Genomic DNA, 19269 nt, shown 5'->3' with positions numbered 1-19269 from the left:
AAAATAAAAAAATAAAAAAAATAAATGTATATGTATGTATATACATATATATATAGTTTTTGGATTATATAAACTCTTTTTAAAAAAAAATTAAAATTATTTTTTATTTTAAGTAGGCTTCGCACCCAGTGTGGAGCCCAATGCAGGGCTTGAACTCATAACCCTGAGATCAAGACCTGGGCTGAGTTCAAGAGTCCCATGCTTAACTGACTGAACCACTCAGGTGCCCCAATATAAGCTCTTTTTAATATTACTTTGCTGGAATCTTGTAAGCAAGGTGTTTACCAAGAGGCTTTTTATTGGCTCCACAAAGTCAACCTTGATGTAGAGAACAAAATCAAAAGAAATATAGGGGAGGAAAATTAAACTTTCTTATAACTTAGAGTCCATAGAAAAATACTTGGGACAGGCAGAGTGACTTTCCTCCAGGACCTCAACTGCCTAAATGTTAATACTTTGCTAGAAGCAAAAGACAACCTTAGCTTGGCATTAGACAACCTCATGAGATCCTATAAATCTTTAACATATGTAAATCCCTTTAGAAGCTTACTTTAGCTCCACCCACCCTCCCAAGTTATGTGTTAACAATCATCCTCTAAACATATGGCCCACTGATACCATCTGAAGGGTCTCATGACTAAGGTTTTACTAGACAGTAAACAACCTTTTCCTAAGCTAGCCCCTCAAGGTCCTGGAAGCCTTGCTTCCAAATTCCTTAGGGACTTAGGCTATCCCTAACCAACTCCCAACTTGAAAGGATATAATTAGTTACTCCCCACAACCCCAGTGTAGCTCTTTCTGTGTGTCCTGTCCCCATGCTTGAATAAAACCATTCTTTTTGCACCAAAGATGTTTCAAGAATTCTATCTCGACTGCTCTCAGATCGCAGCAGTTCACATCAATCTTAGTTCTTTAAAGCTGTTTGGTCATATCTGAGTGTAGGCGTATCTCTCTCAAATATGATGTGCTGGTCAAAGCTTTAGTAGTCTAGCCAAGGTTTCCAGTGGTGTCTGGTTACAACAGTCAGATTCATTGAATCTGTAAATATGGCCATGAAAGGAATACCCAAGAGGTTTCCAATTCTGGAGGAATTAGGGAGAAAAAGTAAATGTTTCATCTTTGTTCCCAAAGGCATACCTTATCAATTTGTTGATACCTTTAGAGAAAAGAGAAGGTGGTTTCTTAAAATCTGGAAAAGCAAAATATTAGAGAACCATGGGTGTGCGCGCGCGTGTATGTGTGTTTTAAGATTTTATTTATATATTTGAGAGAGAGAGAGTGTGAGAGAGAATATGAGAGGGGAGGAGGTGAGAGGGAGAAGCAGACTCCCCATGGAGCTAGGAGCCCGAGGCAGGACTCCATGTGGGGACTCCCGGGCCATGACATAAGCTGAAGGTAGTTGCTTAACCAACTGGGCCACCCAGGCACCCACTAGCAGCATTTTAAACAAGAAGTCACAAAAATTTTATAGTCCTCCTGCTTGGTTCATTCAATCCCATGTTATTAAGTTTTGTCCTACTTGAATACTGTTTTCCCACTAGTTCTGGAATTTTTTTTTTTTTTTTAAAGATTTTATTTATTTATTTGACAGACAGAGATCACAAGTAGGCAGAGAAGCAGGCAGAGAGAGATGAGGAAGCAGGCTACCCGCTGAGCAGAGAGCCCGATGCGGGGCTCGATCCCATGACCCTGGGATCATGACCTGAGCCGAAGGCAGAGGCTTTAACCCACTGAGCCACCCAGGCGCCCCTGGAATTTTTTTTTTTTTAAGATTTTTTTATTATTAGAGAGCGTGTGAGTAGGGGGAGGGGCAGAGGGAAAGGGAGAGAGTTCCAAGCAGACTCCCCACCAAGCACAGAGCCTGATGTGGGCTTAGTCTCATGACCCTGAGATCATGACTTGAGCCAAAACTAAGAGTTGGAACTCAACCAGCTGGGCGCCCCAGGTGCCCCCCCCCCTTTTGTTTAAAAGATTTATTTGTTTTAGAGAAGAGTGCATGCATGTGCTTGTGAGTTGGGGGAAGGGAGTCTTCTCAAGCAGACTCACAGAGCCCAATGAGGGGCTCAGTCCCATGACCAATGAGATCATGACCTGAAGTGAGCTGACACTAAGTCCGATGCTTAACTGAGCCACCCAGGTTCATAGTTCTGGAAATTTTTACCCAGTTCAGTTGCATGATCTGAAAGTGATCAGAAACCTGTATTCTAGAGTACTTGTCAGACTCTTTCCATGAATTTCCTCTAAGATAAAACACATTTGCAGGAAGCTTTTGTAAAAGCATCTGAGTAAAACAACTCTCTGTAAATGACAAAAGACTTAAAAATGCCCATTACAGATCTGAAAAGTTCATTACAATAGAATTGACAAGGAAATTTGGTTATTTTTGTGATTGCATGTTCAGACAGAAACTGTAATTACAAGTGTTAACATATCAGTGCCTATTCTGTCTTCAGGAATTTCATACAGTTTCTGAAACACTTATATTAATAACATATATCAGGCAGATATAATCCAAGAAGGTTTAGCATCATTTGCTTGACAGTGCTTCCCATGTAATGTAACATACCAGATATGCCTGTTAACATCTTCTCTTTTATAAAGAGAACAGATCCTTTGAGATATTCCAAGGGACTGTCTGGAAAACCCAAAGCTAGTTAAAGGTCAAGAAGACTTCATTTAGAGTTTGATTTTGGGGACCTTTGTTAAGGTATCAAAAGGTTTGGGATCATAGGTCACTGTGAAACAATATTTAGTTTCCATTTCACCAAGTTACAAATACTTCACAGGCAAATACAGAGAGTCAAATAGTTGTACAAAGCTGTGGCTATTTTATTTATTTAATTAATTAATTAATTTATAGCTGTGGCTATTTTAATATTGAAAAGACCCTGCTTTTTTCCCTAATTAAAGACCTAATAAAGACAAAACAGAATTTTTGTCTTTCTAGGCAGATTACATTAAAGATGAAGAAGAAATTTTGCTTATAATTTATTAAGAGCAGACCAATAACCTAAAACAACTTTGTCCTTTTAATGGAGAGAAAAACCAAATTCTAACTTTGCACTAGGGTACTCCTGACATTTAAACTCATTTTTAGGGACTCCTGACTGGTGGAGCATATGACTTTTGATCTTGGGGTCCTGAGTTGGATCCCCGTGTTGGCATAGAGATTATGTTAAAAAAACAAAAAACCTCACTACATCTGATACTAATAATGTACTGTATGTTGGCTAATTGAATTAAAAAAAAAAACTGCTTACTTTTAAATAGATTCATTTTAATTGTAGCCAGCCTGACCACTCATTAAACTCCTTTCAGAGATTCCTTTTTCACAAGTCTTCTACATCTTTCTTTTTTACCATCAGATTTTGTCCACCACTGTCTTACAGTCAATCAAAGGTGGTATGTTGCTGGCTCTGGGCAGTGGTTATTGCTTGAGGGGGATGTTGCAGAGGATGCTTTGCCCTCAGGGTCTTCCCCCTGACCCAAGAGACAAGCTGGAAAGAAAGTCTGAGGTCAAAATGGAGGCAGCTGAATCCTCTTTCAGGCAGACTTATAAATGTTATGACTTCTAGAAACAGGTGCTTTTTTCATAGAAAATTTCTCGGTGTGGCATGAGGCATGTTTACTAATAGACTCAAAGATCTTCAGTTCCTCTGTAAAAGGAAGCAAAAAGTGGTCAAGCCTATATTCAGTACTTAATGTTCCAGTATTTTATCTTAGTTGGAAATGATCTGGATACCCAGTGAATTAAACTTGATTTAGCAAAACTTTAAGGTTTCAGTGTTACCAAAAAGATTTGGGAAAACTACTTAAAAAGTTCACATAAAAACCTTTTACCTACCTATTCAGTTTACTTGTTCTTTTTTTTTTTTTTTTTTTTAAGATTTTATTTATTTATTTGACAGAGGGAGAGAGATCACAAGTAGGCAGAGAGGCAGGCAGAGAGAGGGGAGGAAGCAGGCTCCCTGCCGAGCAGAGAGCCCTAACGTGGGGCTCGATCCCAGGACCCTGGGATCATGACCTGAGCTGAAGGCAGAGGCTTAACCCACTGAGCCACCCAGGCGCCCCTCAGTTTACTTGTTCTTAACAATGGTTAGAATACCCACAAAACAGCACAACTCAGATATGATATTAGATAGCCACTGTTTCTTGTTGACAAATTTAGTAACAGATAATATGAACATATTTGATGAGTAAAACTTGCTATGATAAACGTGTCCTATTTAATGTTGAAAACTCTGTAAAGGCATATCTGTTTTCATTAAACCAGCAAACATAAACCATGTTTAATAATGAATGTCTTCCCAGATTGTATGAACCTGAAAAAGCACTTGAGTTAGTTTCTATTCTATTTCTGAAATTTAGAAATACTTAATTTATAAGCCAATTATAGACCTCTTTACAAATTAATTTTAGCAATTTAGCATTTTTCAGAGGTAGAAAATGCCACCTATCTACACCTACACATAGATAGGTAGACAGACAGACAGACATTAACATATAAGCAGAAACCTGGGAGTTACTATTTTAAAATTTTTACCATAAGACAGATAGGATAATGCAGAACTCACTAGTTTACAAAAGAATAGTTGGTTCCTAACTTATTCTGGCAGATGGACTAAAGTTTTTTCTATTAATATTTGTGGAGAAGATACATGATTTTTCGTTTATCCAAATTTCGGATGACTTTTACTCCTTCCATTCTACTTCTGTTAAGAATTATCTCACTGAGGTTTGTACTTTTGGTATTTTCAACTCAAAATCACAGGAAGAGAATGTAAGTCCCTCCAATAAGGACTCTGGTTTTCTAATGACAATAATTTATGTCTTCTGAGATAAACGAGGAAGCTTGGAGATCAATGAAATAAACAGGTTAACTTTGAATTGCCTCTCCATGTACATTTCTAGTTTTGTAAAGATTTTTAAGATCAGGAGAATTGCTTTTAATTCCTCAAAGATTCAGGTTATAGTCTGGATGTGAAAGGACTGACCTATCCATCCACCTATGCGGGAATGTTTCTCTTTCCCACATTTAGCTTAGAGAAGGACTTAGCCAGCTTCCATCTGTTTTTCCAGGATCCCATCTGTAGGCTGTGAATGGGGTTTAAAGCAAAGAGTTCCTAGCTCTGAAATTTACTAGAATTTGGGAGCTTTTCTGTTTTTTCTTTTGTCTTATCTTTTTTTCCCCCTTCTTCTTCTTCTTCTTCTTTTTTTTTTTTTTTTTTTTTTGAGAGAGAGAGTGCACACAAGGGGATGAAGCAGTGGGAGAAGAAGGGAGAAAATCTTAAGCAGCCTCCATGCCCGATGTGGGGCTCAATCCCAGGACTTGGGGATCATGACCTGAGCTGAAAGCAGATGCTCAACCAACTGAGCCACCCAGGTGCCCCTCTTGTTTTGTTTTTCAATTTTAGTTTTCCCTTGACTTTTTAAGGGAATAATGTAGCAGTTTATCAGGAAGTTCCTGAGTCTTGTCAACTCTGAGAGGAACTCATAAGGGGATCCCTCTTTTGAAGGTAGATATGGGGATGCCTGTAAGATCATTGATTTGGGTGACTTTGTTCACGGTCAAGTAAAGTTACTTCAGAGAGAGGATATTGAGGAATGAGCACTCAGATAAAGGAGGCTGGTGGAGCAGCAGGGATTACATCAGTACTGTAGCCTTTTGCTTCAGGTACCTCTTTTTAAATAATTTTCAGTATTTTACAATAAATATTTCAGTGGAGCTCTTTTGCCATTTGGAACCTTTTGGAGGCCTCTGTATACCAGTTAAAATTGTGTATCACATTCTCTTTGTTTAATTTGGGAATCCTTTTTTTTTTTTTTTAAAGATTTATTTATTCATTTATTTATTTGGCTGAGAGAGAGAGAGAGATATCACAAGGAGGCAGAGAGGCAGCCAGAGAGAGACGAGGAAGCAAGCTCCCAGCACAGAAGAGAGCCCAGTGCAGGGCTTTATTCCAGGACCCTGAGATCATGACCTGAGCCAAAGGTAGAGGCTTAACTCACTGTGCCACCCAGGTGCTTCTGTGAATCATTGCTTTTAAGGACACTTCTTAAATGAGCTGATCTAATTGGAACATTACTCAAAATGGCCACTGTAATTCTAGATTGTCGTTAGTAAAATTTTGCCATTTTTGTAGATATTTATAGCTTTTGGGACCACAGTTCTTAGACATGAAATAAGTATGCCAGATGGTGGCACACTTCACTCTTTAGAAATTAAGGATCCTATGTTTATCTTTATTGTTATTTATTATTAATTTTTAGCTTAGCCTTTGAGTTGCTCAGAGCCAGATTAATACCTCAGAGGGATGTGCTGTGGGGTTGGGGTTGTGTGGTGTTTCACGGTGTACCTCATTGCACAGAATTTTTCTTGAGGTTGACAAGTGATCTAGTGTCAACCCATCTGGTTCTGTGACCCGCTAGTCCTAACACAGGTGTCCTTGGTCTAAGTGGTGAGCACTCCAACAATTCTTAAATGCTTGACTCCTGCTTACCAATTTCTGTGGCTTTTTTGGCTTCCCCAATTCCCATGAGCAGTTAACCTTTCCATCATGTGCACATTTACAGAAACCAGTAGTAGTATCTGAGGAACTGAAACTGTGGACCTGAGCTGTAACCAAAGAACTGGGGGCTGGGGAAAGTGTTGAACCAGCAAACCTCAAAGAATGGGGCCTATAGACTGATTCCAAACAAATGGGAACTGCAGCTGCTCCCGACAGGCATGGAATCTGGAGAAGGATTCCCAACAGAGAACAGCAGACTGAAATGTCAGCACTTGCTGGAGTGGAATCTGAGAACTAACTGAAATCCTGGGTTTGGCAGTTTCTGTGGAGTGGCCAGTAGAAGGCCCTGTGTGCACCAACAGCAGTCCCTGTGGAGCCTTGGCCCGGGGAAAGGGTTGAACCAGCAGAGCCCAGCAGATGGGAACTGCAGCCTGGAGGCTCCCCATGGTGGGGAACTACATACCCCCACCAATAGTTCCCACACAGAACTTGGGACAGGATTAAGGGATGGGGTTTTTCACTCAAAAAGCCTGGGATTGTGGACTGCAGAGGCAGTTACTCTGAGGGCTTGATGCAGAGAGTGGAGCACCGAAACAAGAGAGAACTTACCGTGGCACTCGGACATGATGAGTAAGACCATGAGCTCAGAGTGATTGTGGGGTACCATGCCTGTGTTTCCCATTTTCCCCAGAGTCGTCGGAAGGCTCCTTCAATCACACCACTGCCACCAAATGTGTTAAATAACAGACAGCTGAGTAAATTTAAAGATCAAATTGGCTTTATTTAACAACTCATGAATCGGGCAGCATCCCATCTAGCAAGTACTGCAGAAAGGAACTTCATTGAGCTGCGGAAAAGGAAAGGTTTTTAAAGGCAGAGAGGGAGAGGAAAAAGGAAATTATTCACAAAAATTTGCATTGTTTTGGGCAAGGTGACCTTTCTGGGGGGGAACAGAAAAAGGTCTTCCTATAGATTACCTCCTGATGCTGACCAGGAAGTTCCAGATTGCCTGGTTGAAGGCCCCATTTCTGGCAGAAGCTGAAGCTGCAGTTGGGGTAGGTCTTAAATCTGGGTAGGGGTTAGCATATGTGACTCCATTCTGGGCCTGCAGGCTCCTTTTTAATGGGAGTTAAGTAGTTAAATAAAAGAACATTCCAACAATTCCCATGAAAGGAAAATATTGATGGGAAACATTTGGAAAACATTTTCAAACTTGTCAAGCATTATTTCAAAACTAAAACAATAAGGAAATTATATTTTCTATACATCAGGCTCAAAAATGAGGAAAAAATTAAAAGGCTAAAAATCACTGGCACAGCTTCTAGGCAACAGATCTGTTTACCTGACTCAGGAGACTCAGGTCACAGAGGTCAGGTGCTGGTCATACTGCCCACAGCCTAAGTCCTTATGGCTGGTGGGTGACTTGAGGCAAGTTGTTTGACCTCTCCAGGCTTCACATCCCTCATCCGGAAAATGGAGACATCAGTAGCTATTTCATAGGGCTGTTGGGGCCCGGTGCACATTTGGGTGTGTAATTTGTATCACCTGGGAGTGCAAGTGACACAATTGTCATAAATTGCAGCTAAATTAGAGGGGGGTTTGGCAGTGGCATAGCAAACACTATTTAAAAGGCTATAAAATTTCCCTCCTGGAAGTTAAGGAACTATGTCAACAGGAGCCCATGTTAATTTTCAGCTGTCTATGACATCATTTCTTACATTAGGAAGAAAGAGGAAATGGGAAGGAGTTGGAAATGAAGTTACATGGAAAGAGCAGAAACAGCTGTGGAGAATATTTAACCATATATTCCTAACGCTGATTCTGCATTGGTTGGCTGTGGCCTGGATGTTACTGTTATCCTGTGTTGACCAGTTACTTTGTTTCAGATTCTGCACCGACCACATTACCTATCTTGTCATTCGTAGCCTTCCCAGCAGTCCTATGAAGAACACAATATTACAACTCGTGATACTGTGGCTTATATGAAGAAATAGGTATTTGGTCTTCATCCCCATTTCTTGTGAATTTCCTCAGTGCTGAGAGCAGGCCCAGGTGTGTTTGTTATGTTAATGAGGTAACCTTTGTGCCGCACCTGAGGATGGGGCTGGTTGCCCGGAGAACCAACCCTGTGATGAGAAGGCTGGAGCTCAGTCCCACAGCTGGCTTCCAGGGAGGAGGGGAGGGGCTGGAGGTTGAATCAGGCACTAATGACCAATGGTTTCATCAATTGCCTGTGTAATGAAGCCTCCATAAAAATTCAAAGGATGGGGTTCAGAGAACTTCTGGGTTGGAGAACAATTGGAGATTTGGGGAGAATGGTGGCCTAGGAGAGGACATGGTAGCTCTGTGCTCTTTCCCCTCCTCTTGCTTTATGTATCTCTACCATCTGGCTGTTCCTGAGTTATGTAGTTTTATAATATACCAGTAATGTACTAGTAAAATGTTTCCCTGAGTTCCGTGAGGCACTCTAGCAAATTAATCAAAACTGAGGTGTCTCTCACTCAATGGTCAGAGGCATGGGTGGTAACCTGCACCACCCATGTCTAAAGGTGCTGGCGGGTCTTGTGGGACTGAGCCCCTGTCTATGGGACCTGACACTGTCTCCAGGTAAAGAGTGTCAAAGTTGAGTTGAATTGTAGGACGCCCAGTTGGTGTCTGAGAATTGCTTGTGGTGTGGGAAGCTTCGCCCCACAATAGAAATCGAGTGCAGAACCTCTAGACTCTTAATTTATTGGTGAGGAAGCTGAGACAGGGTGGGATTCAAATTCATGTTGGTGTAACTTGGAGTCCAGACACTTAACCCACCATGTCACCATGTTTTATCCCTGGTCCTAACCACTGCTCCTACTAGAAGAAGCTCTTCAGAAGGTTAACAAAGGAAAGAAAAAGTGATGGGTATAACTTTATTTAGTTTAGAGAGGGAAAAGATTTTCAATAGATTATTAAGAGTTATATATTGTTGGGGTGCCTGGGTGGTACAGTTGGTTAAGTGTCCAACTCTTGGTTTTGGCTCAGGTCATGATTGCAGAGTCCTGGGTTTGAGCCCCACGTCTGGCTCCCTGTGCTTAGTGTGGGGTCTGCTTGAGATTCTCTTTCCCTCTGCCCCTTCTGCTTATGCTCTCTTTCTCTCAGATAAATAAAAAAAAGAAAAAAGAAAATGATATATTGTGGGTTTTGTCTTTACGGAGAGCTAAATAAGGGTAAATTCAGGTAAACTTTAAAAAGAGCAATTTAGAAAAATTTCCTGAATTAACCAATTAACTGTTCACATGAGTTTCCGGGGAGCCCTGAAGGAAGATCCCATATTGCAAAATAAAAGAGGCTAGATTAGGAGCACCTCAGTGGCTCAGTCAGTTAAGCATCTTCAACTCAGGTCATGATCCCAGGGTTCTAGAATTGAGCCCTGCATCAGGTTCTCTGTTCAGTGGGAAATCTGCTTCTCCCTCTTAAAAAAAAAAAAAAAAAAAAAAGAGGCTAGGGGGCACCTGGGTGGCTCAGTTGGTTGAATGTCTGTCTTCGGCTCAGGTCATGATCCCAGGGTCCTGGGACCGAGCTCCACATTGGACTCCTTGGTCAGGGAGCGTCTGCTTGTTCCTCTTCCTACCCCACCTGTGCTCTCTCTCACAAGTAAATAAATAAAATCTTTTTAAAAAAAAAAAGCCTAGATTTTACCTTTCTCATTGTGTTATTAAATAGTTTTTTGGCCTAGAAGCTAGAGGTCAAGTTAATTTCTCTTTCATATAATAGTATAAATGGGTAGGTCTAAATGAAACATTTTGCTTTCACTTTAGCCTATAGTAGTTTTCTTCCTTTGCCTACCAAGTTGGCAGGTGAAATTTAGACTGTTCATGATGGTGGTCTTTAGGTCATCCTACGAGCATCTAGTAGATTGCTGAGCTCTAAGCATAAGGAATACAGAGCAGTGGGTCTTTCTTCCTTCAGACTGAGACTCATCCTCTGTTTTTACTTCAAATCTGCTGTGGAAACCGGAAAGAGATTCAGAAGTCAAACCCAAGTGATATAAGGCAGAGTTTCGCAACTTTTTTTTTTTTTTTTAAAGATTTTATTTATTTATTTGACAGAGATGACAAGCAGGCAGAGAGGCAGGCAGAGAGAGAGGAGGAAGCAGGCTCCCTGCTGAGCAGAGAGCCTGATGCAGGGCTCGATGCTAGGACCCTGAGATCATGACCCGAGCCGAAGGCAGTGGCTTAACCCACTGAGCCACCCAGGTGCCCCAGAGTTTCGCAACTTTAAAGTTTATGCACATCCCTGTAGAGCCCTGCTGACTGGGCATCCTGACGTCTCCTGAGCTGCATTCAGAATGGAGTAACAAGGTCCAGGAAAGTCTGGGCTCTGGAACTACACAGTGATTTTGCAGAACTCTGGCCATGTGCAATGATCAAATCTTTGTAAGCCTTAATTTCTTCATCTGCAAAATGGAGAAAATACCAGTTTATGAGATTGGCATATTGTCAGATAGAAGATCTGTGAAACTAGTAAATTCAGTGCCCCTCACAATTTAGCACTTGATGAACTTGGTCCCACATGGTCCGTTTACACACAGGATGTGAATGGTGTTAACCGAATCCTCGTCTCTAGTGGTGGCATGTGTGCAAAAGTGTGTGTGTGTGTGTGTGTGTGTGTGCGTACGTGCCCATGTGCAGAGTCATTCAGTTGTGTGTCCACAAAGTAAGGGACTAGAGACCCCAAAGCCCCCAAGTGCAAGCCTTTGAGAAGCACGTCTATGAACCCACACTGTTCACACAGGTGCACTTTGTCTCTAATGTGTCTTTCAGATGCTTTTTCATTTTTTTTCCTAAACTTTCTTTTCCTAATTCTTACCAGACTTAGATAAAAAAAAGCATGTAGAGCTGAAGATGGATCAGGCTTTGCTGCTCATCCACAATGAACTGCGCGGAACAAACCTGACTGTGTTCTGGAATTCCGAACGCTGTTACCACGTAGGTATTATGTTCATGCTCACAGTGTTGTTTGCTTTGGGGCTGTTTGAAATGATCCCCAGGGCTCTCCTGCCTGAAGCCCTTCACGTGTTCCTTTGGTTTTATAGGTAAGGGCACAAATAGAATCAGGAGACAGATAATCAGGGGGAATGCCTAGCAGTGAACAATGTCAGTCTCTTACCTTTCCCCCTCCCCATCTTTTAAAAACTCAGTTCTTGGTGATGAGTGAAAGTGATAGACAGACCATGTTTTACTTTTTTCCTCTGCCTGATGCATAACTCTGTTGCTGAACCAGAGAAGGAAGAAGTGAGAACCTTGGTATTCTCCAAGGGCAGAGGTAGTGACGACAACCGGGAGGCTTAGGTTGAAGAATGACACTTATTCCAGGGATCTGCCCTCCTGATGATAAAGGCTTTATTTGTTTTTAATTTTTTTTATTTTTAAGATTTTTATTTATTTGACAGACAGACCACAAGTAGGCAGAGAGGCAGGCAGAGAGAGAGGAGGAAGCAGGCTCCCTGCGGAGCAGAGAGCCCGATGCGAGGCTCGATCCCAAGACCCTGGGATCATGACCTGAGCCGAAGGTAGAGGCTTTAACCACTGAGCCACCCAGGCGCCCCATATTAAGTTTTTAATTTTAATTCCAGTACAACAGTGTTACTGTTGGTTTCAGGTTTACAATGTGGTGGTTCAGCTGTTCTGTACATTACTCAGGGCCCTGTCCCCTCACTCATCTGCCCTCTGGTAATCATCGGTTTGTTCTCTCTAGTTAAGAGTCTGTTTCCTGGTTTTTGCTTCTCTCTCCTTTTTTGCTTTTTCCCTCGCTGCTTGGTTGTTGATAAAGGACATATGGAAAGACACTTATGAGCCTGTAAAGGTTGAACAACCAGAAAATGCTATCGAGACATAACCTTTTAATGATTATGAACATTGGGACGCCTGGGTGGCTCAGTTGGTTGGACGACTGCCTTCGGCTCAGGTCATGATCCCGGAGTCCCGGGATCGAGTCCCGCATCGGGCTCCCAGCTCCATGGGGAGTCTGCTTCTCTCTCTGACCTTCTCCTCGCTCATGTTCTCTCTCACTGTCTCTCTCTCAAATAAATAAATAAAATCTTTAAAAAAAACTATGAACATTAATGATAATTTACAAATCTTTAAGCAAATATAAATTCCTTTGCATTCAAAGGAATGCAAATGATAATAATTTGTATTTTGTAAACCAAATAATAAATATTTGGGAACTATGGACTTACAGGTGAAGGAAATCAGCTATCTGGTTAAATTGAGAATTTTCTTTCTTCTTTATCTCTCTTCTCTTAAAGTAGAAACACTTAAGATACAAACACGTTGAAAAACACATAAACATATTGAAAAAAATGTAGATTTCATAGCTTCAAGAAGCTAAAGGTACCTGAATGTGTCAGCAAGTGCTTTTCAAAAGAGAACCAAAATTGGAGGAAGGTTTGTATTGTAATGTTAAGTATGAGTAATCACTATAACTGCCTAAATAAATCCAAGATGTAAATGAGAAAAAAAGAAAAGAAAAAGAAAATTGCTTTTTAGCATCCTAAACAGTATTCCTTGGGGGATCTGGAGGTGGCATAAAGAAGCAGTGAGTGGGAGACAGAAATCTGGACTTTCACTGCAGTGAAGGTGATCTGTTAATTTTGACTGTTAATTATTTTCAGACATAAATTAGAATAAACAAGGCCATTTCATTTTTTAAAGTAGACACGTATGTATGTAATGTAAGTAGACATGTAAGTATGATAATATAATAGTTAATGTTACTACATCTTTAAAATATTATCAGAAAAGAATATGCAATATGGGAAATATATAAATGACAAAAGAAGACAATAAAAGTAGAGGAAGGAATTCAGAGTGAGCAAGTCTAGGCTAATTTCAACAAATACAGTTGGATTAACTTGCATAAAAATAAGATTCACTTGTATTAAAATATTGGGAGTAATTTCAAATTCCTTTTGGAAAAAGGAAAGTTATACATAAATACATTGACTAATAACATTAAAGACATATTGTACTTAAAATATAACATATTGTACATAACATATTATGCTTAAAAAGAAACATTAAGAACAAAAGACATATGCATCGTTACTTTCATGAGGTAGATGTGGGAATAAAGGGGGCTGGTCAGGCTTTAGTATTTGCATAAATGATAAATGAAATGTTAATATTAAAATAGAAGCACACCAAATGAAAAGGCTCGGAATTGAGATGGGCCCCTGCAACACATGGAAAGTCATGGTAGGGGGCGCCTGGGTGGCTCAGTCAGTTAAGCATCTGACTCTTGAGGTCAGGATCTCAGGGTGGTTGAGATCAAGCCCTACATTGTGCTTTGCACTCAGTGTGGAGTCTGCTTGAGATTCTCTCGGTCTCTTCCTCTGTCCGTCCTGCTCATGCTCTCTCTCTCTCTCTCTAAATAAGTAGAGTGTCTGGATGCTCATTTGGTTAAGTGGCTGACTCTTGATTTTGGCTCAGATCATGATCTCAGGATCCTGGGATTGAGTCCCATATCAGGCTCCCTGCTCAGCTGGGAGTTTGCTTGTGGATTCTCTCACTCCTCTCCCTCTGTCTCTCCCTGTACTCATTCTGTCTCAAAAATAAATCAATCAATCTTTAAAATAAATAAATCTTAAAAAAAAAAATGATGGTAGAAACTACAGAACAAAACTGTGTTGAGAAATAAGTATTCACTATTATCAGACTCAGTGGGGTTTAGGGATTAAACTGGTGAATGGAACCAGACCAGAAAGTGATAGAATGGAGTGGTTTAGAGCATGGATTCTGCCAGCCAGAGTGCCTGGTTTGAATCCTGCCTCTGGTGCTTCCTGCCTGTGAAAATGAGAGAAAAATTAACATGAGTCAAGAGATGATTTTGTTTTGTTTTGTTTTAAGTAGGCTCCATGGCCAGTGTGGAGCCCAGTGTGGGGCTTGAACTCACAACCCTGAGCTCAAGACCTGAGCTGAGATTAAGAGTCAGATATGTAAACAACTGAGCCACCCAGGGACCCCAAGAGATTTTTTTAAAAGATGTATGTATGTATGTATTTATTTATCAGAGAGAGAGAGAGAGAGAGAGAGCGAGCGTGCGTGCACGCACACAAGCAGGGGGAGCCGGGGACAGAGGAAGAGGGAGAAGCAGGCTCCCAGGGAGCCTGATGCAGGACTCAATCCCAGGACCCTTGGGGTTAAGCAGATGCTTAACTAAAATAAGCAACTCAGGTGTCCCCCCCCCCCCACTTTTCTTTTGAGGGAGGGAGAAAGTGTGAGTGGAGTAGGGGGTAGAGGGACGGAGGAAGAGGGAGAATCTTTAGCAGGCTCCACACCATCACAGAGCCCAGTTTGGGAGCTCAGTCTCCCAACCCTGAGATCATGACCTGAGCCAAATCAAAAGTCTGATGCTTAACTGACTGAGCCACTCAGGCACCCCAAGAGATGATTTTTTAAAAATAAAAGTTGTATAATTGGCAAATTATTGATAAATAGAAATTAATAAAATTAGAAATCAGGATATGGATAAGCACTATAATTAAAATAATTATGGTCAAATGAACAGTTTAAGCTGATACATTCGAAATTCAAGAATTGATTTCCTTCAAAAATATGATGAAGATTGGCTCAAGAAATTGAGAACATAAGTAGATCAGTCACTGATTAAGAAATCTGGAAAGTTAGGGGCGCCTGGGTGGCTCAGTGGGTTAAGCCACTGCCTTCAGCTCAGGTTATGATCTCAGGGTCCTGGCATCGAGTCCCGTGTCAGGCTCTCTGCTCAGCGGGGAGCCTGCTTCCCTCTCTCTCTCTGCCTGCCTCTCTGTCTACTTGTGATCTCTCTCTGTCAAATAAATAAAATCTTAAAAAAAAAAAAAAAGAAATCTGGAAAGTTATAATGAATTTCTTCACCTAGAAATACAGTATTTTTTCTACATTTTCAAATAATAAAGAATTATCAGTTTTTATATAAACCAACCTAAATATAAGCTCCCTCCCCCTTGTAATGATGGCTCAATATCTGATTTATTCTGCAGTATAGATAGGATGTTAAAAGTCTGGCAAAGACAGGAAAAGAAATGCAGGTTAGACTTTTTAATCAGTGTGGGTACAACAGTCTTAAATAAAATTCTGTCAAGTAGAATAAGTTAGCATATTGAAAGATTTATTTATGATGACTTATTTTTTTTTTTTTAAGATTTTATTTATTTATTTGACAGAGAGAGAGATCACAAGTAGGCAGAGAGGCAGGCAGAGAGGGGGAAGCAGGCTCCCGGCTGAGCAGAGAGCCTTATGTGGGGCTCGATCCCAGGACCCTAAGATCATGACCTGAGCCGAAGGCAGAGGCTTAACCCACTGAACCGCCCAGGTGCCCCATGATGACTTATATTTTTATCCCTGAGGATAAAGTTCATGAACAGAGTTCATACATAAAGATGATAAGGAAATTTTAGGGCAAAAATATAGGTTAAATGGAGAGATAGCCAATATGATATGAAGACTAAGCATAGAAAAAATGGTGGTAATTCATACCTTTAACACTGTTGCCGTTAACATAGCAATGGCTACTTTATAGAGTCTATGTAAGTCATTCCCACATCGATAGGAAAACGTAAACGAGCAAGAGGATCAAAAGATGGCCCAAAAGAACAGGCAGTGTGGAGACTTGCTATACCAGATAAGATGGATTACCAAGTCACAACCACTTATGTAGCCACAAAAGAGAAAGGAAGACCAGTGGACCAACGTAAATACAAGAAGTGGAATCTAATTTACTCTGAGAATTTAACATAACATGTTAAAACTGAAACTATGGGGAAGGTATCTAGAATTATTATATACACCATCTGTCAAATACTCCAAGTGGATTCAAGTTAAAATAATCTCCATAAATGTAAAAAATAACTGAAAGAGACAAAATACATTTTTATTTTATTTATTTATTTTATTTTATTATTTTTTTTAAGATTTTATTTATTTATTTGACAGAGAGAGATCACAAGTAAGCAGAGAGGCAGGCAGAGAGAGAGGAAGGGAAGCAGGCCCCCTGCTGAGCAGAGAGCCCGATGTGGGACTCGATCCCAGGACCCTGAGATCATGACCCGAACCGAAGGCAGCGGCTTAACCCACTGAGCCACCCAGGCACCCCAAAATACATTTTTAAACTAATGAAAGAAGAAACAGCAAGCCAGATTAGTATGACTGCATAAAATATTAAAAACATAATTAAAAATAAGAAAATATAACAAGATGAAAAGGAAAGCAGTAGAATGGGGAAATATTTGAGACAGTTAAAAGTTTAATGTTGCGGGCGCCTTGGTGGCTCAGTGGGGTTGAGCTGCTGCCTTCGGCTCTGGTCATGATCTCGGGGTCCTGGGATTGAGTCCCACATCAGGCTCTCTGCTCAGCAGGGGGCCTGCTTCCCTTCCTCTCTATCTGCATGCTTCTCCTCTGCCTACTTGTGATCTCTGTCTGTCAAATAAATAAAATATCTTAAAAAAAAAAAGTTTAATGTTGCAGTATGAAGATATATTTCTAAGATTATGTTCAAGGGGATTTGTGTCTAAGAATGGTTCATACCATAAGAAATATAAAATAACAAAAGAATGTAGAATTACTTAATTTACTGATAATTTAAAATGTAATCTTAAATGCTGTGATATCATAAGTATTTAGTACATGAACAAAAAAGATGATCTTTAAATCCTTTTAAGGCTAATGAGAAACAAATATACTGTAATTTTTCTTATTTGAGGACTGTTTGGCCACATAAAACAAGAACCATTAAAATGATTTTTTTTTTAAAGATTTTATTTATTTATTTGAGAGAGAGAGAGCATAAGAAGGGTAAAGGTCAGAGAGAGAAGCAGACTCCCCATGGCACTGGGAGCCTGATGTGGGACTTGATCCCAGGACTCTGGGATCATGACCTGAGCTGAACCAAATCAGCCACACAGGCACCCTAAATGATTTTTCTTAAAGATATATTTATTTATTTGGAGGGGAGAGGCTGAGGGAGAGGGAGAGAGAAACCCAATGGTCTCAATCCCACTATCCTGAGATCATGACCTGAGCTGAAAACAAGAGGCACTTAACTGACTGAATTACCCAGGTGCCCCAAAACAATTATTTTTTATTCAGTAACCTCATTTTTGGAAATTTATTTCCGGGCAAGAATTTAAAAGAATAAAACATCATTGGGGTGCCTGGGTGGCTCAGTCATTAAGTGTCTGCCTTTGACTCAGGTCATGATCCCAGGGTTGTGGGATCGAGCCTTGCATCTGGCTCTCTGCTTGGTGGGAAACCTGCTTCTTCTTCTCCCACTCCCCCTGCTTGTATTCCTGCTCTTGCTGTCTCTCTGTCAAATAAATGAAACCTTCAAACAAACAAAACATGTGTAGATCTTTGAAAACAAGCTAATTTCTATAAATTATATTTAATATAAATTATAATATGTATGGTATATCTTTAAAAACATAATTTATATAAATGTTACACAAAAAGATAAAACAAAAGCTTTGAAAGCAGCCTAAACACTCAAAATTTTAGCATTTAATGGATTATAATGCAACCATAAAAAGTTTGAATATGCAAATTAGGCAGAACCATGGAAATTTATGTGTATGTAATATGTAAAACAGTGGAATACAAGACAGTATATGATGTATTTGTTAATTAGGTGAAGAATTTACACATAGTGATACAGACTAATTTTATCTTTTTTTTTTTTTTAAAGATTTTATTTATTTATTTGACAGAGAGAAATCACAAGTAGATGGAGAGGCAGGCAGAGAGAGAGAGAGAGGGAAGCAGGCTCCCCGCTGAGCAGAGAGCCCAATGCGGGACTCGATCCCAGGACCCTGAGATCATGACCTGAGCCGAAGGCAGCGGCTTAACCCACTGAGCCACCCAGGCGCCCCACAGACTAATTTTATCTTAAGTTATTGGAATTTATAAGGACTTCAGGTAGATACTCATGTGTGCCAACAACCGGTGGCCTTTTAGATACCTCTAACAGGTTGTGTTTCTGTTGTACAGTGCTTGTTTCAGGTTCTGGTCAATGTTTCCTGGAGTGGGAAACCCGGGAAGCCTAGCATTGCCGCGGTGGCGGTGAGCACCCAGCACGGATCTCTCCTGCAGATCAATGACACCTTGGAAGAGAAAGAAGTTTGTAGGTTTGTACCTGCTTTGATTTGACCCTACTGACATGATGCCTGCAGTTTCTGTCTAGTTTTTGTCCCCTATTTGGATTTTAGCTTTTACTTCCATCGAAATATTTTTTTATATCTTTCCCAGTCTGCACTCAGGAATGCCTGTCACTCTGCCTTGATGACATTACCATAATCCAACTCCTTATGTCCTGCTCTAACCATTTTTCTTAATTTTACCACAACTTCATAGGCTGGAATATAAATTTGGAGAATTTGGAAATTATTCACTCGTGGTAAAGCATGCCCATAATGGAGTTGGTGAAATTGCTTGTGACATAGTTGTCAACAAGAAGCCAGTCGACAGTAACCTTCGTACGTATAGGCTCTTTGTTGATTTTTTTTTTTTAATTTGTGTTTTACAGGTTTTAGTTTTTGAATACTTTTTGCAACACTCTGTGTACTTTAAAATTTGGATTAAAGGTTATCTATCTTATTTAGTTGTGGTATATTTAAATGTATTGATTTTTTCATGGGTGTATACCAAAAAAATTATGTGATATATAAGAAAATTATATGATCAGCATCTTCTCATAGATGTTCTCTAGTGTAATGATGAAGCATAAATAAGCCAAA

At 40.2% G+C, this 19269-nt stretch overlaps 1 protein-coding gene across 1 annotated transcript in view; it reads left to right on the top strand.

The window, feature by feature from the left end:
• The window catches only part of HGSNAT (heparan-alpha-glucosaminide N-acetyltransferase), a 47859-nt gene that overhangs the window by 5863 nt on the left and 22727 nt on the right, over positions 1–19269 (top strand). Inside the window, exons 2-4 of the mRNA XM_059155948.1 lie at positions 11355–11470; positions 18524–18660; positions 18887–19008. Of these exons, the coding sequence (XP_059011931.1) occupies positions 11355–11470; positions 18524–18660; positions 18887–19008 (375 nt within the window). The remainder of the gene's footprint in view (positions 1–11354; positions 11471–18523; positions 18661–18886; positions 19009–19269) is intronic.

The sequence above is a fragment of the Mustela lutreola genome, chromosome 18 (genome assembly GCF_030435805.1).
Source record: "Mustela lutreola isolate mMusLut2 chromosome 18, mMusLut2.pri, whole genome shotgun sequence".
Classification (NCBI taxonomy): Eukaryota; Metazoa; Chordata; class Mammalia; order Carnivora; family Mustelidae; genus Mustela; species Mustela lutreola.
The sequence above is the reverse complement of the archived record's forward strand: the minus strand, read 5'-3'. Positions and strand labels throughout refer to the sequence as shown.